General features: G+C 33.2%; 6 protein-coding genes across 6 annotated transcripts; 3 read left to right on the forward strand and 3 right to left on the reverse strand.

Annotated features, from left to right (window-relative positions):
- Nucleotides 1-228: 228 nt before the first annotated feature.
- On the reverse strand, nt 229-2,291 carry PHYBLDRAFT_117850 (hypothetical protein; the record flags this gene model as incomplete). The annotated part of the gene is made up of 8 exons (XM_018428597.1): nt 229-432; nt 522-594; nt 831-1,184; nt 1,273-1,351; nt 1,499-1,678; nt 1,807-1,826; nt 1,921-2,054; nt 2,193-2,291. The coding sequence occupies 8 exons, from the start codon at nt 2,289-2,291 to the stop codon at nt 229-231; spliced, it is 1,143 nt and encodes a 380-aa protein (XP_018286225.1).
- Nucleotides 2,292-5,846: 3,555 nt separating this feature from the next.
- Nucleotides 5,847-7,559, forward strand: PHYBLDRAFT_117680 (hypothetical protein; the record flags this gene model as incomplete). Its single annotated transcript, XM_018428590.1, has 2 exons — nt 5,847-6,072; nt 6,322-7,559. Coding segments are annotated over 2 exons (1,464 nt in total), but the record flags the coding sequence as incomplete, so codon positions are not given.
- A 766-nt stretch (nt 7,560-8,325) lies between these two features.
- PHYBLDRAFT_160258 (hypothetical protein) lies at nt 8,326-8,980 on the forward strand. Its single transcript, XM_018434150.1, has one exon. It carries the CDS (start codon nt 8,373-8,375, stop codon nt 8,652-8,654), a length of 282 nt encoding a protein of 93 aa, XP_018286227.1. The 5' UTR covers nt 8,326-8,372; the 3' UTR covers nt 8,655-8,980.
- A 2,929-nt stretch (nt 8,981-11,909) lies between these two features.
- PHYBLDRAFT_173677 (hypothetical protein) lies at nt 11,910-13,829 on the forward strand (the record flags this gene model as incomplete). Its single annotated transcript, XM_018437084.1, has 6 exons — nt 11,910-11,912; nt 12,200-12,210; nt 13,121-13,141; nt 13,207-13,294; nt 13,325-13,370; nt 13,672-13,829. 6 exons carry the CDS (start codon nt 11,910-11,912, stop codon nt 13,827-13,829), a joined length of 327 nt encoding a protein of 108 aa, XP_018286228.1.
- Nucleotides 13,830-19,609: 5,780 nt separating this feature from the next.
- PHYBLDRAFT_9278 (Homeodomain-like DNA binding domain-containing transcription factor) lies at nt 19,610-19,777 on the reverse strand (the record flags this gene model as incomplete). The annotated part of the gene is made up of 1 exon (XM_018443800.1): nt 19,610-19,777. A coding segment is annotated over one exon (168 nt), but the record flags the coding sequence as incomplete, so codon positions are not given.
- A 701-nt stretch (nt 19,778-20,478) lies between these two features.
- Nucleotides 20,479-23,681, reverse strand: PHYBLDRAFT_173679 (hypothetical protein; the record flags this gene model as incomplete). The annotated part of the gene is made up of 7 exons (XM_018437085.1): nt 20,479-20,507; nt 20,754-21,011; nt 22,344-22,357; nt 22,390-22,467; nt 22,531-22,594; nt 23,174-23,188; nt 23,636-23,681. The coding sequence occupies 7 exons, from the start codon at nt 23,679-23,681 to the stop codon at nt 20,479-20,481; spliced, it is 504 nt and encodes a 167-aa protein (XP_018286230.1).
- Nucleotides 23,682-25,325: the final 1,644 nt, after the last annotated feature.

The raw sequence follows: 25,325 nt of genomic DNA on the forward strand, positions 1-25,325 counted from the left end.
GTTTATTAGTTGAATAATATAAAGAAGTAGGTAGGGAAAGAGAGAGATTATTATCTACAGTATATAGGGACAGTATATGATGAATATGCAACGGTTGAAAAAGATAAACAAAGAAGTGGAGGTAAAGAAAGAGAAAATATGATGAAGTTGAGAGGATTAATGATACGGATAGGATAGAAAAGGATAGAAGAGTATAGGATAGGATAGGATAGGATAAGATAGGATAAATTAATGGCTGGAGTTAATTGATTGGTATGATGTATCTTGGATCGTGTCCTCAATATCGTTAAAGACAGTTTCTTCTTCTACTTCTCGAAGAGCATCCATATTTACCGCAAAGAAGCCTACTCCAACTAGTACAGCACCAAGCGCGTATTGGAATCCAGGTTCAAAATGTTTAAAGACAATATCGCCTATCAGAGCAAGGGGAATCTATAGATTTATCCAATGAGTACACTGTAACACCAATAATACGCCATAAAGGCAGATCATCTATTTTTTTTTGTTTTTTTTTGTTTTACCGTCAGTGAGATTCCTAGTGTCACCACCAATGGAGAGGTCATCAACATAGCCAGTAACCACAAGTAATCAGATCTAGGGGATGAGGGATTTGTTAAAGAAATAACATGAATTAGTATTTTTGGATATTATGTTATGTTGTGTTGGATTTGGATTTGGTTGTAATGCATAAATTTGTAAACAGATAGAGTATTGGCTACATTTGTAGCACGCCATCTTGAAAATAATAGAGAGATTGGGTTTTGTCCAATAGATAGATGATCTAGTGTATACACACACACGCACCATATATATCTATATATATTACTTACAAGAATGTTCCTATGAAAGCATTCAATAAAACCATAAACCACAGAGTTGAAGTAGGCGGTAATTCGAATGTTTCCAAGCCAAGCCAGTGCAGAAGAGGAAATACTGGCCACAAAAGGACAACATTGAAGGCCCCAACAAAGCCAAAGAACAGAGGCATGTTGATGCGAGACTCATCTCCAATCCGCAGCTTAAGCATAGTTGTGTAACAGCCATAGAATACCGCACCAGAAAGAGCCAACATGTCCCCGATAAGAGGTGCAGGGAGATTGAATCTGGTAAGAGATGAAAGGTCTGAAGGGACAGGGTTGCTACTGAGCTGGTCTGAGTATGACACTAGGATAACACCCATCAGACTTTAACAATAAGGATGAGTTTAATACACAAAAAAAAATAAGATAAAAATGCATATATGCGTGTGTATGTGTTTGTAAGATTTGTTACCTTATGCACACAGATACTACTTTGGTTGTGTTGAGTTTCTCGACACCAAACACAGAGCCGATACCGAGCGTGAATAGACCTATTGCGATTAGTACAATCAGATGCACAATTGTACCCGATTTAGTTGGTTAGAGATAAGGCAAATAATAACAATAATACTAAAAATTATTATAGATAATAAAAATAATAATAATAAAACATGCGTGAGAAAGAATTGATTGCGTACCTGACATGGAGGCTAAGATTGTACTACTTCCTACACTGGTGTAGGCAAGGCTGGCATTGGTCGTATAATTTGCAAAGAACCAGAGTATACAGAAGGCAAAACTAAGCCTGACAGTCTCTATGGTGCTAAGCTTTGTATCCATCTGATTAGGGGTTTCTTGGATGGTTTGGTTATCGGCAACTGCTAGTTCGGCAGCATTTTCTGAATTAGTAATAGTCTAAGAAAGAAAAAATTAAACACGACGTTTACAAAACCAAATGCAATCATATAGCCTACTATTTTATTCTTGAGTGATATATAGTGATAACTTACTGTTTCGCTGTATCTACTGCTCTCGGGGGTCAGCAGTCTATCAGTTATTGCAGACATGTGGTTAGGAACAGGATCGGTCACAAGAGAAGGTATTATATAATGTACTTTACTTTGTAGACTCTTCAGTTGTATATTTTGGTGGAGGTCGCTTGAAAAGAAGAGGTATCAAGTAGAATGAAAAGGTCGCTGTATTGAGATATGTAACCAAGAAGGGTTTATTGTAATTTTGTTCTCCAAATATACTCTATAGAAAAGTAATGATTATTAATGATTTGTCTTTTAAATTTATTTGGAACAAAAAATTGATATAAAGGTGTTGCAATTCTCTTTTATGTAGAATAATAAAAATCATAATAAAACAAAAACAAAAAAGTACACTTACGTTCATTGCGAATGAAGATCCCACCCAAATAAACACTACACCTAACAGGGCAGCAATTCCTCCAAGATAACGCCTCCGTGGCTGGTCATATACTGGCATAATGTATTTTGAATTTTTAAGGGTGTATAGTTTTAGAGTGAAGAAGAAGGGGAGGAGGAGGAAAGGTTTGTATAAAGTTGACAAAAAGTCAACTAGGGAAGGAAATAGCGGTGAAAAGAAGAGGAGGTTTGTGACTCTGATGTCGCAATTCAACCACTTAATTCATTTGAAGCTCAAAATTTTGTGTTCTGGAAAAGGCAATTTTTTCTGTCCCTTTTTTATCAATTTAAAATTTGAACATTTGAAGTACAGAAATTGCACAGTAGAGTACTGTATTTTCTCTATTTTTACGGACACAATATACCTATATTTTATCTTACAATATTTATTTCTGCGTATTTGTATATGTGTTTATTAAGATAGCTTTTCTTACTACTTTATTGTTCTCTTTTTAATGAAGTATAGTTGGTTACATATATAAACACATAAAAGCTAGATAAAAGTCTTCATTTTATAATCAACCATATGTCTTTAGGCAGATGTTCATTATTTGCCTTATAGCCAGCAGTCATTTTAATTATAATGCGTATATTCCTTTTTACTTTTATTTTTAGGTAGGCATACAATATACTATACACCGAAAATAAACAACTTTATAAACTCTTATGAAAGGATTAGATAAAAACACATTTACAATTCTATCTAGTACCTATATGGTTTATTATATCAAGACTGGCAGCCACATCAGATTGGAGAAGTAGAACCGTGGTACTTGCTATTTAACATGCCAGTTTTTCTGAATAACTTGGAATAACTTTCCTTTTGTCCCTTTCTCTATCCCTCTCTCTCTCTTGTTTGCTGACAAACCAGAAATTCAAGGCCTGTGTGCTCCGATTCTACAAGCTTCAAACCTAATAGCATTATTCACTATGAACGAGTTATACAGAGCATTGGAAAATGTGCATTCAGAGTTTTTTTCGGCAAGTTTTTTTTTGGAAAGACTTTTACCATGTATCCTACTTTATTTTAGCATGATATATAAGCTGCTCAGTAAAGCTAGCCCTTGCCCATTTTAGCTGGTGCTCCTTCCCTATTAAACAAGAAAAGTATACATTATTTCTGTCTTATAATAATACCTTTAATACCAATGAACTACCATTGTCTTCCAATCGTATACGTTATATATTAATTCACGTTACAACAGAGAATGTCAAGAATTGAGGCTTTCTTGATTAATGGTTTCTAATTTTCCTGGCCTCAACCTTTCTTTTGCCGAGTTTCTTCATTTTATTGAACAAGTTTATATGCACCATTCTCGTGAAATATTCGAGTTTAATATCGAAGCTAATATTTTTACCAGGCTTGATTTGATCTTTAAACTCGCAATTGTAGTCAACTAGAGTGGTTATTACATAGGGTACTTCTACTCTACTTACAATTGAAAATCTAATCGGTCTGAACGTTCCATCTCTCAACACGCCTACTAGCTATGGATTTTATGGCTTTCAAACTATCCGTAATCGACTCATAAAAACTAGCGAGTCATAAGTATAGCCATTAATACAGTCAATAACCCTATTTCTGTATGTATATCACTCTTAACTCTAAAGTCAAATTTGTAGTTCCAGAAAACACTGCTGTTAACAAACAATATTCTTTCCCATTTTCTGAAAAATCTTAGTTAGCAGGCAACATGATAGATGTTGCTAAACAAAACAGTTTATACAATAGCCCCATTCTGTTTATAAATAAGCGTGATGAAGATACACATTAAACAAACCCCGTCAGAGTTACAAGGGGATGTCTCCAATTAAAAGTATGTCTTTCACTTTTTGGGTAGTTCGATTAATGTAGCTTCTACACATATTATATAGTAACTATCCAATGTTTGTATTCATTTAACAAAATATTAAAGGATTTCAATTTATTTTATATAAAACAAACAAAAGTTTCTTAGACATCAGGCGTTATTTCTTTCTCTCTCTCTCTCTTTATCAAAAGATAAATATCTATAGTCCTTTTTTTGAGATACTTGTTATATTATTCTCCTATCAACTTTCCTTCATCTGATATTGTTTTGTTTTTAGTGCCGATTTTACCAATTTCAGCAGCAGCAAGATCCATTTTGTTGCCATCAATAAGACATTGTTCAATATCGTTTATTTTGTCCTGCTTATGGGTTTCTAGAGCCTTTCTTTTTATTAAGGCCCCCAAAGATAAGTTCAGTCTGCGAAAAAAAATACTTCGTCATGCTCTACTCTTTCATCATAGTTATCATCATTCACATTCGTCACGGTATTTGAACCACCGGTGTTTTCATTTCTCCTGTTATAATTACTTAATGACAGATCACGCTTTTATGATTGACTCCCAAGGTAGTCTCTATCGGCTACTCTATTACGACGCCTGAGATGTCAGAAATTCCCTTCTCACATTCTTTTTCTGTCTCGATGAGGCTAAAGGACTATTTTGGTCTTGGATCATCACTCTCTTTCTCTCCGCTCTACTGGATTAGCCTCGTCTAGTGTAAGACTTCCTCTCTCTCTCTCTCTCTCTCTCATATATATTTCATTTAGATCAATTGCCTTTCTCTACGTAAAGCTTAGACCAGCTGTTTTCGACAATAGTTTCTCACTTCCTCATGCTGACATCTCTTGGAGATTATTCTGGTGGGGGTCCATCTCTGATGTTGTCTGGCTTCTTACCCACACTCGCTTTTCTCCTTAGTTTTTACCAGCTCTTCAGATTGTAATTGCGTCCATCACGGTCTACTTCATCTGGTGCGCACATTAAGGAGGAAGAGGGGGTAATGTAGTCGCAGCCAAGAAGTGACTCCCGTACGTAAAACATATGACTTCACCATGTCAGGACCAGACGGAAATTTACACTCAGGGTTACTACTATCCAATCATAAGGCATTGCTTTATTAAGAGTGTTGATAGGCAATGAATACTAAATTAAACAATGACAAAGATATTGTTAGTAATTTGCTACTTATTAGTGAAAACTTACTAGATAGGGATATTTAGTAGCATGTCTCAAAACATATAAATCTTCCAAACATTCAATTAAATAAAGGTTACAACTCTACCTTCATATGCGTCCCATTTTTATTCTATAGCAGTAGGACTTCTCGTACATTACAACCATTAGTTTAGGACTTATACCTCCCTTCTTTTTGGTGTTCTATAAATGGATTTTACGGAGTTGAAAAGCCAAAGAAAAAACAAGGCGAAATCGGTAATAATTTTAAGCAGCAAGATGTTGTAACAGCTTTACTGGTAGAGAAAAAAGAATGTAAGTAGCTTATAAAGTATATTGCTTTTTATAATATGTAAAGCCTTTAATAACCTAGATTAAAGTCTGCGATAATTCGTTTTTATTGTATACATTCCCTTTCCATAATTTCATCACATTCAAAAACCGACATTTGTATATGCGTCGGCAGTGCCAATAAATATACAAAAAAAAAGAATAAAAAAAACTTGGATTTTATAAAGGCGCAATGAATTTTTTCTTTTTTTTTTCTAGTGCACAAGTTTGGCACTGTGAGCACTACTAAAAAACTTTACTATCATTGTTGCATCATCACACCAGCGTTTCTAAGCCCATCTAATGGAAATCACACCTGAAAACCAAAATGACATTACTTGGGAAAAGAACAGACGCTATGGTGTAATTATTGATGCAGGTTCATCTGGATCGAGAATCTATATATACTCCTGGAAAGATCACGAACACATCAAATCGACTGTTGACCTCAATGAACTCAAAGGAAAGATGCCAATTGTAGAGCGGGGAGATCAACATGGTCTCAAATGGACTCGCAGAGAAGAGCCAGGTAATATACGACTACCGTCTGAAATTTATTAAGACAACCTATATACCGCTTCATCATTTAGTTTTAAAAAGAAAAACAAGAAAAGGACAATTATCTTTATCTATATGTATATATATATATATACACACATTTACAAATTAAGAATATAGAAGAAGAAAACTGGCTTTGAGTTATGTATTTTTATGATCCTTCTCCTTCTTTTATGTTATATCATATATATCATATATATTATGTATTGCATTTGGCTAGGTATCTCAACCTATGGCAGTAAACCCACCGAGATCAAAGAACATCTTGGATCATTACTTAGTTTTGCGACCGAAGTCGTCCCAGAAGAAATGCGACCAAGCACTCCCATATTTGTCATGGCAACAGCTGGTATGCGTTTATTACCCGAGAGTGAGCAAGAGGCTGTGCTTGGCGCAACTTGTGGCTTTATCCGTGAATCCAATACATTTTTTATGAGCGATTGTGACTCCCACATCCAAATTATCCCGGGAGAACTAGAAGGAGTTTATGGTTGGATGGCTGTAAACTATCTGATGGGCGGATTCGATGCTAGTTTTCAGGACCCTCTTATTAAGCAATCCAAAAAAGAGCAGCACCATACTTTTGGATTTTTGGACATGGGGGGTGCTAGTGCACAAATTGCATTTGAGCCAGAGCACCATCAAAAAGAAGAACATATGGATGATCTCACCCAGATTTTTCTGAGGACTCTTGACGGCACAGAGATGGAGTACGATGTATTTGTAACCACTTTTTTAGGCTATGGCAGTAATGAAGCTCGTCGAAGATACTTGGAAGAACGTGTCAAATCTGCATACGAGGCAGCAGATGGAAAGAATCTACTAGACGAACACCACGCACTTCACATTGAAGATCCCTGTCTACCACTCAATCTCAACGTGTCTGACTCTCACTCTACCAGTGTATCTCTGAGCTTACACGGTACAGGCTCATTTGACAAGTGTATGGAGTACACTATGCCACTGCTCAACAAGGACGCCGCATGTCCCACAAAACCTTGTCTGTTCAATGGTGTACACACTCCTCATATCGACTGGTCTGTAAACAAATTTGTTGGAATATCAGAATATTGGTACTCGTCCCATGATATTCTTGGACTTGGAGGAGTTTATGATTTCGTTGAGTACGAGAAAAAAGCTACGGACTATTGTGCAAGAGACTGGAGTGAGTTTACAAAGGAACACAAGGAGATCGATATTCTTGAATTACATCGCTATGAATTACAATGCTTCAAATCTGCTTGGATCGTTAATGTACTCCATGACGGCATCGAGATCCCTCGCATTGTGGATCCCGGAGGACACGGACCGGGTACCGACAAGGCGCTTCTAGAACAATCAATCGAGAGCGTTTCTGCTAAGAACTGGAACCCACCTTTCCAAAGTATTGATACGATTAATGATATCCAGGTCTCCTGGACTCTTGGTGCTATGCTTCTCCACGTCGCCAACCAGATCCCTCTCTCAGACTCTCCTAATCAGCTCCAGGGTCACAATACAGATGACGAGGGAGCCCACGAAATTGCGGACGGCGTAAAGATGCCCAAACCACGTCCTCTACCAGAGGACAACACTATTCCCGGATATGATTCTATTTCGAGAAAGCCACCCTCGATTGTGGAGAATATTATGAATAATGTTTCGCCGTTTGGATGGCTCGCGATCTTACTTATGATTCTCTGTGCTATATTTATTCTCTATCTATTCAAGAATGTACGACGCAAGAAGCGGTTTGACATGGAATACCGCCGGCCTGACACAAGTGGGCCAAACGGGGGTTTGCTTGGCACCAGTACACCTAATCCTCAACCGTGGTCACCACTTCCATACTTGCAAGCCATGGAAAACAGGATCACTCAGTCACTTCGCAGCCTTCGATTTTGGGCTTCACGTGTTATTCGATTTCGATCGTCATATTCTTCGGTTCTTCCTATGGTAGAGATCGAAACTCTACCAGATACTACTCTTGATGGAGAGAGTGTGTCGATCAATATGCCAACTAATCAATCATCGGGTGGCCGTGCCACTCTTGGGCCTTCTTCAATGTCGCCAAGTGTGCTGTCTGCAAAATACTGGAACAAGAAGCGGTACAGTGGAGACAGTCACAATCTCAATGCCCTGATTCATGGACAACAGGTCGAAGGATCAAGTGTATTACCTTTTAGGACACCTTCTACTCTTGGTCTGGCAAACCGTAACGGAAGCTCACCTAACCTTGCCCGTAATGGTAGTTCATCTAACCTCAACGGATTTCCTCCGTCCCCTGAATCAATGGCAAACGGTGGTCCAAGTCGCTCGCCTCTTCAGGGTGATGGTGTTTTGGGAATCTCAAGGTCGCGTGTTGGCTTTGTGATCCACGAGCTGTCTGACGAAGATGAGTACATGAGTGACAATCAGGCGCCTGACACGACTGTTCAGGTTCCAGTAGTGCCTGCAACTCAAGTGCCTGGTACTGGTTGGCTATCCAGTAGTGCCAGTCCGCGAGCAAGTCCTAGAGGAAGTCTGGATGAACGAAGGTCAGGATGGACAACAGTAAGGCGTGAGATGGACTGAAACCATAGATTCTTGGCAAAATTGTATAGCATTCCATTTTATTATTACTATTACTATTACTATTACTATTACTACTATATATCTCCTTATTATATTCTCTTTATATCATTCTACTTTCTCTACAACCACTTTATTTGCTTTTTTTTACATTATAGTTATACTTTCTTCTATTTTCTCCTCTTTTACTCTTTATTTTATTCTTCTTATGCCTCTTGTGGCTATATTGGAAAACACACACACATACACATACACACACATATATACACAGTAGCGCGCACACCCAGGATATTAAATTGAAATACAGTGTTTCTACTTGAGATTGAGACAAATTAAGAAATGTTTTAGACAAATCAAAATGTAATTTTAGACAAAGTAAACATTTATTCAGATATTTTACCTGTAATTGTCTAAATGCCTCAAAGAGACAAACTGTTTACGTTACAGTTAATGGATTGCTGTTTTTGCTGTTGTTGCTGTGTTGATCAGTGCTTGTTTACTTGCTTTTATCAGAACTTTGGAAAGCGACCAGACTTTTGAATTTTGAATTTTTATTTCTGCACAAGTACTCAGGTTCATTAAGAATATCTTTAGGGGTTTGATTTTGGAAAACATTATATAGTGTATATTAGCCACACCGAGAATTAAATACAGGTCGAAAAAAGATATTAAAGCTGTGCTTATTTTATAAAAGAACATTTAAACTCTTTGACAATCTAAAGTTTCCTTTTATTTACTGGTCTACAAAACCTGTAATACACTGTGGGAGCGAGATATTAATGCTGCAAAAATATGATGACAATTGCTTTGTCAACTTGGAGAGGAACTCATCGACTAGCCGCTTTCCAAGGATCTAATAAAGGCAAGCAAGCAAGCAGCAGTCAGCAGTCAGCAGCAGCAGCAACAGCAACAGCAACAGCAACAGCAACAGCAACAGCAACAACAACAACAACAACAGAAACAACAACCAATTAACTGTAACGTAAACAGGTTGTCCCTTTGAGACATTTAGAAAATTACAGGTAAAATATCTGAATAAATGTTTACTTTGTCTAAAATTACATTTTGATTTGTCTCAATCTCAAGTAGAAACACTGTAGAATCCAATATTATAATCGTGTTTGAAATTTAAATTATACGTAAAAACTTGTTGAGTACCCCTATCGTAATAAACCATGATGTGAACCATGTTCAGCAAAATATTAAAACTCGTTAATAACCGGGCTCATCAGCCTGCTGTTAACCCGGTTCAACAATAATTTACTCTTTTACTTATTCTCTGAAAAAAAAACATGCCACAAATATCGTTTTTTCCCTTCCTTTTAAGAAAAATAATTACAGTTTTAAATAAGTGTTTAGCGGTTACAAATTTTACCTTGATCAATTGGTAATAAGAGACGAAATTAATTTTATTGCCTGATCCCATTTTGATAATTCTTTTTCGATCGTTTTTATGTGTCTAGACCAATTAAGTCATCACTTCAGAATTTAAATAGCACGTGACTGGCTGCATCAATCTTGCTTGCGCAAGCCAACATACGTTTGGACCAATATATTAGGGAAGCGTCAGTTGTAATAGTCTTACAATAACTTTCAAATGAACATTTACGTTGTAAAATGGTTTGTATTTTAAAAGAAGCCATGTAATGTGCGTAACTAATCAAATTAACTGTTCTTGTTTTAAATGTATATAAAATCAACGCGTCATGTCATAGCTGAGAGGCATTAAGACCTGTAAGAGGCAATCTAGGCTAGTGCACGCACGTCAAGATTCCATGGTGTACTAGCAGCTCTTGTCTGTATTTCACGTCAAGATTCCGTGAGATGCAGTTAACCTTGTTATGATACGATACGATAAATTCTAAAGGCCATTACCTGAAGTAAGTTTTATATTTATATACATGCTTCTTTTTTTAATTGGAAATTCGCCAATGCCTAATATTTTAATCTGATTTTTTCTTAATGGCACAAAAAGGTTCCGTAATTTACAGCTGTATTTACTGAAATGAAAGGTGTGGTGAGTATTGTGTCATAGCTCAGGGGCGTCACTTCCTCTAGTGGCAGTCTAGGTTAGTATTATCGCGTCAAGGTTCCGTGGTATACTAGCAGCTCTTGTCTGTATTGCACGTCAAGATCCCGTGCAGTATAGTTGACCTATCTATGGCACAATACAATAAATGGGCAAACGTCCTTACTTAAAGTAAGTTTTTATCTTTATATACAAGTTTTGTTAAATACATCAAGATGCTAATTTTAATCTTTTTTTTTAGAATATGTTTTCAATAAAAAGTACTGTTATTTGCTCATAAGAATGTAAGGTTTATTATAATAAGCACTTATCGAAAATCGTATAGTTTTTGAGCAATTAGAACATTATAACTTATAATTTACTGTAAATAGTTTAAGACCATCAAGCCAATCATAATAACAACCATTTTGTTAATACTAATAATAAATAAATAGGAGAGCCCAGATCAAATTTGAAAAATATGGCCTCTATAGACGTTCCTAAGTTTAAAATATCCAAAACTCCTACTTTTTATAGTTATATTCATGCTATATTGCCCATAATAATTTGTGCTAATACCAGACACAATGATTCTGTTGAATGGTTCTCTTTTCTAGTGAGCAATTTACTTTCTTCTTCAAATTAAACTAGATTATCAGAGCTAACAATATACCCACATAGTATTATACACCTCAACAAAATAAAACAGCCTCACTTCTCCAAAAATGCATTTTTTTTACTATACATCTTCTTTAAATTTTCTTACAGCTCAATTACTCATGCTTTGAGAAAATGAAAAGAACAAAAAGAGGTGAACATGAAACCATGTTTGCATTCTAAAAAATATGACACTAACTACTATATTAAGTCCTATTCACGGTATGATAGAATAAGAAAACTGTTGAGGAGATCCGGGGAATTGATTAATGAGTAGAGAGGGTGACTACTTGTTCATTTTTGAATATGTTTATGAAAATCATCCAAATGGGGTTTTAATTCTTAATATTCCGCACATCCTATTTTGGATTGCTTCAAATTTACTCGATTGTTATTCATAAATGAGCTCGATTTTGAAGGAAAAGATGTAATTTTCAACCCAATTTTGAATAGACCAAAAATGGTACTGTATATTTAAGCACTATTTATATTATAAAATAGCACTCCATATTTGTACGTTTTTCATAATTCAAATTTGAATAGGGGTTTCTGTGATTCAATTCTTGCAGTTAAAACTCAGATATTCGATAAAAATGGTAATCTTCAAAAATGAATAGGTAGTCACCCTCTCTAGTATCTCAAAGTTCCAGCTTGAATCAAATTCAGCATGTTCAGGATGCTCTGAAAGTTAAAGTCCAGGAAAGAAAATGCTCCATAAGTAATGTTCAAGAATGGAAGTAGTTTGTCCCAGAAGGTCCCTATATTTATTGTAACAATTATGCATAATAGGATCCAAGCGGCAACCAAACCTCGAAGTATTTACATCGTATATTAGACATTATGTTTTATTTTTCTTTAATACATATATATATATTATCTATAGAAGAAAGAAAGGTTTGTCTTGCTCAGTAGCTCTCTTTAAAGGATGTAGCGTAAAGAAGTTGAAGAGTAGCTTATTTTTGATTGGAAATCAAGAAATCTGACGGTAATCTCTCTGGTGGGATTGTATAAAAGCGACAATTTTCCAATAAAATTGGCTGACTCATTCAAGCATTAAGATTATATCCAACTTCTATCCCAGACATACAGGGTTCTTTTGAGCTGTTAATCCCGCAAAAAGAGCAAAGAAAATGATCTATGAATTTAATTAATAGGACCAAAGTTTCTCTATCTTATTTTTTACCATTGAGCTAATGAATACTAGAACAAGCTTCAGAAATCCGATTTTGCGTTTTGCGTTTTGGCTGTTTAACTTGAAATAATGAAGATTTATCCTGCTAACTACTGTATTAGACAACCAGCACCAAGCACACCTCTGGGACAAAAATACAGACAGTTCCAATATCAAGAAGAAAAAGAAGAAGAAAAATATTTATTAGTTTGATAGTGAGACTCTGGCACAGAACATTATAGACTGACTTTAACTAGGAGAATATCTAGCTTATTCTCCCTTATTTCTATATATCTTTATATCTTTCCTTTTAATACATACATACACATACATACACACACACATATATATATATATTGTTACCACACCAATATTATTATAGAGACCAATATGAATGTTAATACCAACAATCCAGTCTTATACTTGTCTCTGTCAATGAAAAAACAAACAAACCCCCCATTTAAACTAAGATAGGAAATTGATCGACGGACCAGCCGGTAACCTGTTCTATTCGTCGATATCGATTTATTTATTTTTATTAAAGGATTTTAAAATACAAAAAACACGCACACAAACACCAATTTGGGTAAATATTAATTAAACAAAACAAAAAGCGTATATATATATATAAAGAACAAGTATTCCTTCAGTCAAGTAAGGTGTGATTAAATTACAATATTATTAACCAACTAAATCAACGCTTATATTACGGATGAAAGTTCTACTCCGGGATCCAAATTTGACAAGTTTCGATGGGAACAACATCAAATAAATAAATTGTATGGTACAGCGGATATATCCTTTTATGTAAAGTTTCCCAATTTACAAATTATTTAGGATTATGGGTCAATCGAAGATTATCGGATACGAGATTGGTTAACCTGTATGTATGGGCTTCGTACAAGAGTACAAGGCTGATATATATGCGGTATTACTTCAATTGACATTTTTGCTAGAAGTAAAAAGAGAACCGGACAAAATACAAGTAAATTGGTGCTTGTAGAATACATATTAACTATTATTTTTTCTCGAAACTTTGGTAGTTGAGTGTATTTCTGTATAATTCTACGTATACACAAAAAATACAAAGAAAAAGACAGGAAAGTAGAGATCCACAAATACAAATATGATTATCCATTTTCCAAGAGATATATGAACACATCCATGATATAATCAACGTTCAGCAAATATTGTCGTGGACCGAACTCTCGAAAAGCATAGAAATTTGGTAAAGATATTGGTTAATATCTTTGATGGGAGTTGCTTACATATGTCAACTCAGAAAAGACTTATGACTCAAGTGAACTATGGAATTTATAATAAATTGATTCTAAGCTTATAGTAAAGACAAGTGTAAGTTTTAATATTTAGGAATTAGTAAGATAATAAGCAAACGAACTGGTCGTTAATGGACTATTATGAAAAAAGGTAAGGAGAATATCTGTAAAGCAGAATATATGTGAAATTTAAACCAAAAGAATATATGTATGTGCGTGTGTGAGTGCATACATATTAGAAATAGTTTTCATGGGGTGTATTATACAGGGTGTCGTTTTCTAGATCCTTTTCTTTTTCAAAGAAAAACTGCTGGCCAGTAATAAACGTGTACTCTTGAGACAGGCTATGCTAAGGTTTTAGCTAGCTTGTATTTGTTGGAGTTTCCAGAATACTTGTGAAATTCCTGTTTCTTTTTTCTACCTTCTTATTTTATACGTTTCCTATTCAGATACATATCTCTCTCTCTCTCTCTCTAAACTACGACCAGTGTTATATTCTGAAATAAAGCAGGGCTATTCTAATTTACGATTACAAAGAAGTATTTCTTATTTTTTCCAATAGACATCAAGTAATACACATTTATATAAAGAAGAAGGAAGGCTTCATTTAAATTCGAAACATTTGGATTTCCAAGCGCAATTAAAAAAAATACTAATAATAATAATAGTGAAATCAATCGATCCATCGATTCTTTAAAAATAAATAAACAAGAGGATAAACATGTTTAGATTTTACCACAGTAATTGTTTTAAAGACACTATCTTGTTACATAAAAAAATGAACATATACCTCAAGCTCATTTTCATCTTCTTCTTCTTCTTCTTCTTCTTGGAGGTTCAGATAGAATGAACCTTTTATTACTCTTTCTCGTCGCCTTTCATATTTTATATATTTATTTATTTATTCGAATATATAAGAGGGATTTTACTTATAATGTCGCCTCCTCAAAATAAAAATAAATAATAAAGTAAAAATCGGGTACTAAAAAATCTTAATGATTTTGACTTGGTTCCTTACATATGTAACTTACACCGCGACACTTATAGAAGAGAACTTCAATATCTCATAGAATGGTACGAGCAAAATAAATAGAAATATTGATTAAATACTCCTTTCAAAATAAAAAGATAAAGAAAAGAGGAAGAAAAAAAAAGTTTTTAATTACACAACTTGAGAAGACTATACAAAGAAAGAAGGAAGAAGGTCGCCTCATCTGATTCCAAAAATGGAAAGCAGAAATGAGTTGACTGGATCGTTATAGGATAATATGACTAAATACTCTGTCCAGAAAACTGGAATATGGGTATAAAATATACCACAGCTGCTTATTGTATAGTGTAAAGTGTGAAGTGTGAAATGGGCTATTATTACAAGTATTATAATTATTATTTTTTTTTCGGGTATTATTCGTACATTATCTCCTACAGATTGTTACTTGTCAAAAAATAATTCATTTTATACAATATATCTAAAGAATCGGGATCGTATCAATATAATGACCAATGAGCAAGGATTTTATTTCCGTGTTTCGTATTATCTGTACAATTAAAAGTAAATATAATATCTCGATTAACTCAAGAAAGAGCCTGATCCGGACTGACCCGGAAGAAGAACAAGAAGACCAGGAACATGAACAGGATTAAGAACTAAAAACAAAGGTAGAGTCAGAAGCAGGAGCAAGAGTAAGAATAAAAATCAGAATTAAGATAAGTAAAGTGTATGTAGAGTCAGAATATGAAAAGTATGTGTAGGTTTAAGAATAAGGTAAAGGAATAGAAAAATTACGAGAATTTTCTTATTATTATTATTTTGTAGAAACGGTAATTTGCTGCTTGGTTGTCATTTGCGATTTATTATATACTTAAGGCAATATTAAACAGCCTTAACTTTATATATATATTACAAACATCGCTTGAGATCTTTTATTGCTAAGATAAGCTTATACAAACTAGTAATAAAACCAGGAAGATTAATTAACCATTTCTATCGGCTTGAGAAATATATATAATAAAAGACGACGACAATTTATTGATAAATGTATATAATAAAATCAAATATTTATTTTGAGTTCAAACATTGTCTATATTTTTTTCTTTCTCTCTCCTTTTCTTTTACTATATTATAATCCTCGCGTTTCTCCTTTGTCCCTTTCGAACGACTTTGATATGTTGGGCTGTATCAAGAATATAATTAATGAATGAATATATATTTGTAAGTATGCGTGTGCTCGAGTGAGTATGTATATGTTTACATTATGATATAATATACTTTAGTTGGACCAATGAGAAACTTGGTAGTTATCCCTTGGGTGGTAAGTGAAGGCAATTAGACAGTTTTAAAGGGTAAAGCTCGTGCAGAAACTTATTGAATGGTCAAATACAACTGTCGAAAGTGTAAATCGCACATGCTATATACTGTATAATATAATATATATAAAACCAATATTATTAATAATTTCCGTTTTGCTTCGTTTCTTTCTTTATTTTTTGCATGTACATGCCTTTTGTAAGAAATAAATCGAATTAAACATCGATCATATTTACTAATGACATATTAAACTTTTAGACGTGGTGGAACTACTCCCTAAAGCCCTCTTTTTCTTCTTTCATTCTTTTCTTAAAGATGTAAGAAGAAAATAACAGGAGAAAGGTATATAGATATGTAAGTATGTAGGTATGTACGCACACACACACACACATATATATATATATACAAATATTATATTACGTTTAACAGAAAGGAAGAGGAAAGAGAAATAAGATGTAGCTCACAGAAAAACATGAAAGATAACCTACTCCTGTACATAAGTAAGTAAATAAATAAATAAAGAAGAAAATATTGGATTTGATCCCTTTTGATTTGATTTTATCTTGGTTCATCTTATTTACTTTGCTCCTTAATATTGGACACGGGAAAATAACTAAAATATTCTGTTTGGAAAATGCAGGGAATGTTTGAAAAACGAATATAATGTACATTTTGATCTAACAGTATGCCAATAATACGAGAACACGAGAACATTATTAACACGCGCTATACAAGTAGATATGTAAGTATGTATCTTGATTAATTGATTAATTGGTAACGAGCAAAAGAACGGAAGAACAGAAGAACAGAAGAACAGGAGGACGGGAGAACGGGAAAATAAGAGCATTAAATAAGAAGGAACGATGAAGAAAGTTGGCTGTACAACATGGTTAAACTTAAAGTGTGGTAGAAAATAATACAAATATCCTTTTTCATTAATAGAAACTTATTAATTTTTTTATTTTATTTTTATTATGCATATAAAATATTCATAGTCAATACTCATAGTAGCTCCCCAAAATCAATGAACCTTCTTGTGTGCGTTTCCTTTTAGCATTTGGCAAGACTCTGAAAGTCTTGATATTATGCATTTATTTTGTCATGTTTTATAAGCGCAAAATGTCATTTATTAATCCCAGCTTGTGGGTGGGTATTTAATATAAAATATATACAGTACATAAAATTATAGAAAGTAGTAGAAATACCAAAGTCCTCCCCTCAAACCATTAATAAAAGCTTGGTGATATTCAAATACAAATTTTGACAAAGTAATATAGAAATAAAATCCAGGCGATTCTCAAAATGTACACAACTGCTTATTATATCTTCGGAAATCAGGAATTCAACAGTCTTATTTTGCGTGTTATGATTTAACGCGCCCTACAAGAATATATCTATGATATAAAAGTAAGTATATAATATACACATATAAATGTATATAGATATAGACATATAGACATATAGACATATAGACATATCAAAGTACGTGATAATGTGCTATTAAGAATTGGCTTTTTCTGTTTTTTTTTTTTTTTTTAAAAAAAGATATCATAAACATAATTTACAGTAGAAACAAGGAAGTAGAATTCTTTCCTTCTTATATTCTTGAAAGATTTGGCTTTACTGTCGTTGCTCATATCACTTTTTTTTAAAGATATACATATCTAAGCCTGTCTAAATATCAAGTAGAATACAAGAACCTCCAATATTATATAAAAGATTACAGTGAAACCTGGCTAATTTTACATTATCAGTGAATTAATAGATACTTGTATGTATGTATTATGCATATACATCTTTAACTCCTGTGGTAATTTGGAAGGCTTGTGTCGACAGCATGGTATCACATCATGAGTTCTTAAGAGGCCAAAAATAATAGATCCGATAACGCTTAACTAAACAAAGGAAAATATCAAAAAGCTAAAATAAAACGATGTGACCACATATGTAAATTTAAGCGTACAAGCTTATTTGTATTTCAATTCTATCTATCTTTGATTATCTTTGCAGCTGTAGTTGTCGATACCGTCGTCTTTGATACTGATACTGATACTGATACTGGTATTGATGCAGATATTTTATTTTATTTTATATTATTTTATTTATTTATTGTGTATATATACATATACATATACATATACATGACTTTGATATATTTTTTTGGACTTGTAATTAATAATAATGGCAATGATAGTTGAAAATAAGGTCATAATATAGCAAGACACCAAGAGGTTGTATTTTTTTTTTTAAAAAAAAAGAGTCAAAAAAGTATGTATATAAAAAAAAAGAGATAGAGAGAACAAAGCAAAAAAGTTACTGACAGCCTAATATAGTCAGCTATTACTCCTACATCTGACAAAATATTCACACACAAATAAATATATTATATTATATTATATTATATTATATAATTATATAATTATATAATTATATATGTGTATATGTACGATGCTTATCAAACGATGCATAAATGATGATAAAGAAGAAGACAAAGAAGATAAAGAGAACGAATAATGAAAAGAAGAAGAGCTAGATAACAAATAAATCACAGAATAGAAATAGTAAAATAGTAAAATAGTGGTAATAATATTAGTAATGAATAAATAAATAAATAAATAAAATCACAATAGCAATTTGGCATAAAGAAAAAAAAAGAAAGGTAATGGACCAAGAGAATGTTACTAATGAGAATTATAGCAGCAATAGGAGCAGTGGGAGCAAAAATAGCAGCGAAAGAGAGAGAAGCAGAGACAGCGGCAGAGACAGCGGCAGAGACAGCGGCAGAGACAGCAACGGAAGAAGCAGAGACAGCGGTAGCAAATGTAATGAAAGTGAGAGATATTGAAAGGTGGGTTGATGAGTAGGTGAGTGAGCTAGATAACTGTAAGTACTCTCAAATTATGCCAATATATAACGAAAGAGGTAGGGAGATAGTAAATGCAAGGAAAGAAAGAAAGACAGAAATAAAGAAAAATGAAATAAGCCGGTATAGTCGAAACAAAGCAAAACAGAAAAGGGGAGAATAAGAATATATGAATGACTCTGTCTAGATATAGCCAAGGTAACAAGAGAACAGAGATGTATAGATTAAATGAAGAAAATAAAGAAGTGGCCATAGAATAATAAGAAGAGGAAGATAGATAAAAAGATAGATAGATAGACAGATAGAGTAGAGAAAGTAAAGTCAAGTAAGAGAGACAGAGAGAGTAAAGAAAGTAAAAAGATTTCTTGCTTGAACCGAGATCAGTAATAGTAGCAATGCAATACTTCTGGGCTTGATTGGGCAGATGAGAATTGTGGTGGTATTGTATGCAAGGGGAGAGAAACACGGAGAGGAGGAAGCGAAATCTGTTCTGATTTTGTGGTCGTAAAGAGGGACGATGGGTGAGGCAAGTTAGTCGATGAAGAGCGTGGATAGGAGGAGTACAAAGGATAATTTAGCGTTGGTGGGGACATTGGTGGGGAAAGTGGCGGAGGTGGAAAAGGCATTTCTTCAAGTTTCTGGATGTTCTTCTTGTGGTGTGATCTGTCACGCATACGAGCCGACTGTCGCTTGTTTTGAAACCAAATTTGAACAGTTCTTGGGCTCATGCCGAGCTGTTTTCCTAGCTCGATACGAAGTTCTGTGGACGGAAAGTAGGTCTGGTTAAACACACGATTTAGAACAGAAAGTTGAGAAGGCGAGGCTCTTTTGCGTTTGACTTTGAGTGACCGAGTTGGTGCGGGTGGGGTGTTTGATTGAGAGTGAGTCGAACCGTAGGTATTAACAGATGTCGGATAACATGATTTTGGACTTGGGATTGGGCTTGGGCTTGGGCTTGTGCTTGGGCTTGTGCTTGTACGAATATTGTTTGGTTTTTCGGTCAAAAATGAAGGTGTGGACAACTTGCCAGGATACAGCAAGTCTGAGAGTGGAGGTAAGGTATTGTTCCATCTAAACATTATTACTATTACTATTGTTGTTGTTGTTTTTTGTTATTTTGTTTTATTGTATTCAAAGAGAGGTGCGAGATCTTGTATGGTTAGAGCGCTGCAATGGTCAAATATAACTGCTTAAATAAGTGCTTCAATAAGACAGTAGATTTATACAAGTTTTTTTTAAAAGAAAAATTATATATATTATATTTATATATAAAAGCGTGGATCTTATCGACCAATTAACTAACTAAAAGGTATAAAAAAAAGAATCCCTGTTTTCCCTTGGAGCTGTTGTAGTTTTCTTAGTATAACTAATGCAAACTCCCTTGCATTATACAGACTATTGACAATCCCCTTTTTATTATATAACTTTTATTTAAGAAAAGCTGTGATACTTCTCCTGGATTTAATATCCATAAATAGAAAAAGTAGCATGTATATAATATGAAATAAATCTTTGAAAGTTGAGATGAGAGCTTATTGTTTCATCAAATTATATTGAATTGGTCGACCTGATCTATGATACCAACATTTTAGGGACAATATGTATATATTACATTTACATTTACATTCATATCTAAATTCACACTCACATTCATATATACATTCACATTAACATTCATATTCAATCTTGGCACATCTTGATCATTCTCCATACTCAAGTTAACAATGACAATGTAAATAATTTATAATCCATGATCCATGATCCATGATCCATGATTCTCGAAAAGCTACTATACATACATATATACATATAACTTACAGACCACATAGACACATGTTACAGGCCAGCTTGGACTCATGTACGGACTGTACAGATAAAACGACTGTGTTACATCGAAAGCACACCATAAAAGGGTTGTGCGCTCTAAAAAAATACCCTGAATGTAAAGTATATTGTGCCATTGTTGTTTTTGCTGCTGCTGCTGCTGCTGTTGCTGTTGTTGCTGCTGCTGTTGCTGCAGTTTAAAGTTTGTTATCGGCCGCCGTAATTCCCCTTTCTCGATGAAAATTTCCCATCCTTTTTTTTGTTATTTTATATATTTATATCTGATGAGCGATAGTTATTGCACTCCCTTTTAGCTTTTTGGGCAGATCGCCTACATAGCTCCTTAATCTCTCTCTCTCTCTCTCTCTCTCTCTCTCTCTCTCTCTCTCTCTCTACCTAATTCCAATTTATCATCCCCATATATATGTATTGCTGTATGTATTAATGTATGTGTATGTGCCTATGAATCAATTCAATTCAATTTAATTCGATCAATTGTGGATCTATGTTAAATCCAGCCCAATCCAGCTAAATAAGCATTGAATTAAGACCGATAAATATTTGCGTTTGGTACAAGGTGCATCGGTCAAACTAATCTATAATCGATATAGTCTGTTAATAAACTGTAATGTTGACGATGACGATGATGATTATGATGATTATGATTATGACTGTTATTATAGTTATAATTATGCTTATTATTTAATTATTATAAGCATTAATGATCGTTTATAGTATAAGCTTCTTGTCAAGTATAATCCAATATATATATATATATATGTGATATAGTATAAGAAAGTGCGCCATAAATGAGTTCCATAATAATAATATTAATAATAAAGTGATTTAGATCTAGCCCCATGTACTCCGGCTTATTTATTACAGAAATGTAGTTTATTACGGGCAACCCTAGTAGATCCTAGCAAATCTTAGCTTATGGAACTTTTTCCCTCCCCCACTCCCAAAAGGATAATATAAAAACTTAATTCGATTATTAATATTAGTATTAATATTATTATACATACACACATACACACACACACACACACACGTATATATATATATTACTCCTTGTCAGAAATTGTTGCTTTGAGAAATGTACTGCATCAAAGGGATTTGACAGATTTTATGACTAGAAAATATTAAATATTAAAAATACCAAATAAAAAATAAAATAAAATAAAATCGAGGACATATTATACACTCACTCACTCACACACACACACACACACATATATATATATATATGGGTGTGTATGAGTATATGTATGTGTGTAAGGAGGGATTGAGGGAGAAAGAGAGAGAGAGAGAGAGAGAGATAATAATAATAATAATAATAATAAGGGTCTAAAGGAGGTGGATAAGAAGGAGATCATGAACAGTAATAGTAGTAGTGATATTATTGTTATTATTATTAATAATGATAATGATAATGATAATGATAATACAAAGGAAAGAAGAAAAATGATAATGAATATGCAAGACGATGATTGTCTGTGGTAAAATAGCAAACGCATTTTTTGGCAGTTGTCAATTAAACCATAAAATCATTTAGATATTTATATAATCATATACTTTAATTACCAATAGTTGAATAACTGAATAATTGAATTAGATTAATAAATTTTACCAGAAGCAAAATCTAAAATTACTGATTGGCCTAATTGATAGGGTGTTTGAGGTTATAAATGGAACTTTCTCGAAATGTCTAATCAGAAGGAAAACTAGTGTTATTATTATTAGTATTATTCAAGGTTTTTTGTGTATTAACCTTGGGCTTGTAATACGTACACAATGACAATAAGCTTGGTAAACCTTCTGTTTCTTACATCGGACTATAGAAATATATATAGCAAAAAGTGCATGTATAAGTTGGAATTTCAAGCATGTAATTCCTTTGACTAGATTGAAAGCACATTCTATACACTGATCCGAATTGCCTTTGCATTTCTTTCTTTACAGTAAACTACGATAAATAACAAAGTTAATATTCATATTCATAATACTATGAATAAGATATTTAATGTTTCAAAATGCAATTAATATAACTATATCTAAATTCTATAAGCTTAAATTATCACAGATTACATTATAAATCATTTGGTCATATTGAAACAAAAGAAAGTTCGAGGATACCCCAAGAGAATTATGTACATCAAAGGTAGTATTTAATGAACTTATAACCCTTTAAATGCTTAAAAATTATATATTTATTAGTTGTACATTCTCATCTTGATGATCCTCATCTTCAATATATATATATATATTTAAGGTGGTTTTCATATAAGTTTTTTTTTTAATGTATGATAAATGAATACACATCTATTTTATTAGGACCCTGTCTTAATAGAATTGTAGTACATATCAATCAATATTCTGTTGTTGAATTCTTTTTTAAAGTTTACTATGCTCACCTTCTTTCTCAGACACTATTAAAAATACCAGGCAGCTTAGAAATCATATCTCTTTCTCTTTCTCTTTCTTTCTTACTTACTTATTTACTTACTTACTTGCTCTCTCTCTCTATATATATCTTCTGAAGCAGCCCTTTGTCAATTAAGGATAATATGTGTAGCAATTATATATATATAAATATATATTAGATCTAAAGCTTTATTACATTTTATATTTTCTTGTTAATGTTTTTCATTCTTGTACAATGTCAAACAAGAAAGGAATAAAGAGAGTTTGGGTTTGGGGTTGGGTTTGTGTTTGATTTGTAGATTATTATTTTTTTGTGCGTGTATTTTAGCTGTTGTATAAAGTATATATAAGAAAGGAAATCAAAAAATAAAAATAAATAAGGCTTTGCGCGGTAAAAACTATCAACATATCCGGTTTTTATTCTTTACTTAATTGATAGATTAGATACATACGGTAAGAAATAACAATACTTAAAATTGTCCCTGGAATTGGAACCATCAGTATTTAGTTCCTACCTCTTGGTTTTTATTTTAGTGCGTAAAAATAAAGATACTAATAATTGAGGAGTAGTAAGCCATGTAGATTTCCCGAGAAAATATATGCTCAATTCAGTACAATTAAATAAACAAAGGGGCAGAAAATAATAAGAAAAAACGATGGGTTTACTTTACAGCAACAGTTGGAAATTCCAGTATATATAAAATACCATCAAATTAAATGCAATAAAACTTTTTCTACTGTTAAAACCTTTTTTTGTTCTTCTTCTCCTACTTCTCCCACTCCTACTCCTACTCTTCGCACCCCTCCTCATACCCTCCTTTGTATCCCTCCTCATCCCTTACTACTAATATTACTATCCTTAATTATAATACTAATAATTATAATATTCTAAAATTTCTGTACATAGCGTTTCAATTTTTGCTTTAGTGTCATATTAAATGTAGAATACAAACTTTTTTTTTTTGATTTTTGGCTTACGGCTTCTGGTTTTGAAACAAAGATTTCCCTCTTACTCTGTCTTCTTATCTCCCCTCTATTTTTTTTCCAGAAGTTATATACATGTGTGCACATGTATAGATGCATACATGTACATCCTTTAAGAATATTATTCTTTGCGGATGTCCTAGTCATGACAGTCGAGATAGAAATTAAACTGAAAAAAAGCCAAGGTACATCAAGAAAGAATGCTTGATATCTCATCTATTCGATTCGATACATTTTCAATAAAACCTTGTCAAATGAAATACAGATCTGTCATGGATTTTATTTAAAATTTTGATTATATACATACACATGTATGCGTGCACCTATCAATGTATATATTGACTCCTTTAAGAATAAGACGACGAAAAGGAAGGAAAATAAACCCGCCATTTTGATTACAGCATTAAACGAACATAAATATCTAAATGCATCAAGGTCTGTCAATATCTACACCTGCATATTCTTTCCACAGACCTTGAGAAGCACATGTATCATAGAATCTAATCGTGTCATTTAGTTTTCTTTATTTATTTGCGTTTATTAAAGTAACGAATATTCTCAAAAGATGTACAGGAATATATACATTTATACTTCTTTACAAGGTGTACTTCTTTCTTTTTCTTCTTCTTCTTTAGAATATTGTTAATTTTATTTTTATTTTCAATGATTTTATATATAGTTTTGTAACTTCCTTTTTTTTTCTTTTAAATTATAGATAGGGAATAATTCTAACCTAACGTTCAATATAATATCAGTTGATTGCAAAAATTAAGCCTTACTTTGTTTGCTCTTAGACAAAGAAAATATTGAAAAAGTTACTCTTTTATTTTAATAGCATTTTGTAATGCACTTCTCCTTGTACCTTTATTTCTTTACAAGACAGGACAAGATGTAAAGATGATGATACTGATCAAAATGTCCAGAATGCACGATAAAGTTCAATTAAAATTAGGTAATTTGTGTATATCTATCTGTACGAAGGTGTGTGTTTTATTAGTTGTGTGTAACTTATTTGAGAATGAGTGAGTTAGAAGATTGTACTCAGAATATGCATAAAACTGTTCACCCTACTTCCCAGGCCATTACGAACTCTGATATTTTTGTTGTTGTTGGTGTAATCACACAGACTTACGCCCAGATCTGATTATCTAAAAAACA

The sequence above is a fragment of the Phycomyces blakesleeanus genome (assembly GCF_001638985.1).
Source record: "Phycomyces blakesleeanus NRRL 1555(-) unplaced genomic scaffold PHYBLscaffold_26, whole genome shotgun sequence".
Taxonomy (NCBI): domain Eukaryota; kingdom Fungi; phylum Mucoromycota; class Mucoromycetes; order Mucorales; family Phycomycetaceae; genus Phycomyces; species Phycomyces blakesleeanus.

Bases quoted from the DNA above. Each gene is read 5' to 3' on its own strand.
- PHYBLDRAFT_160258 (XM_018434150.1), top strand. From the start codon at position 8,373: ATGGCAAACGGTGGTCCAAGTCGCTCGCCTCTTCAGGGTGATGGTGTT.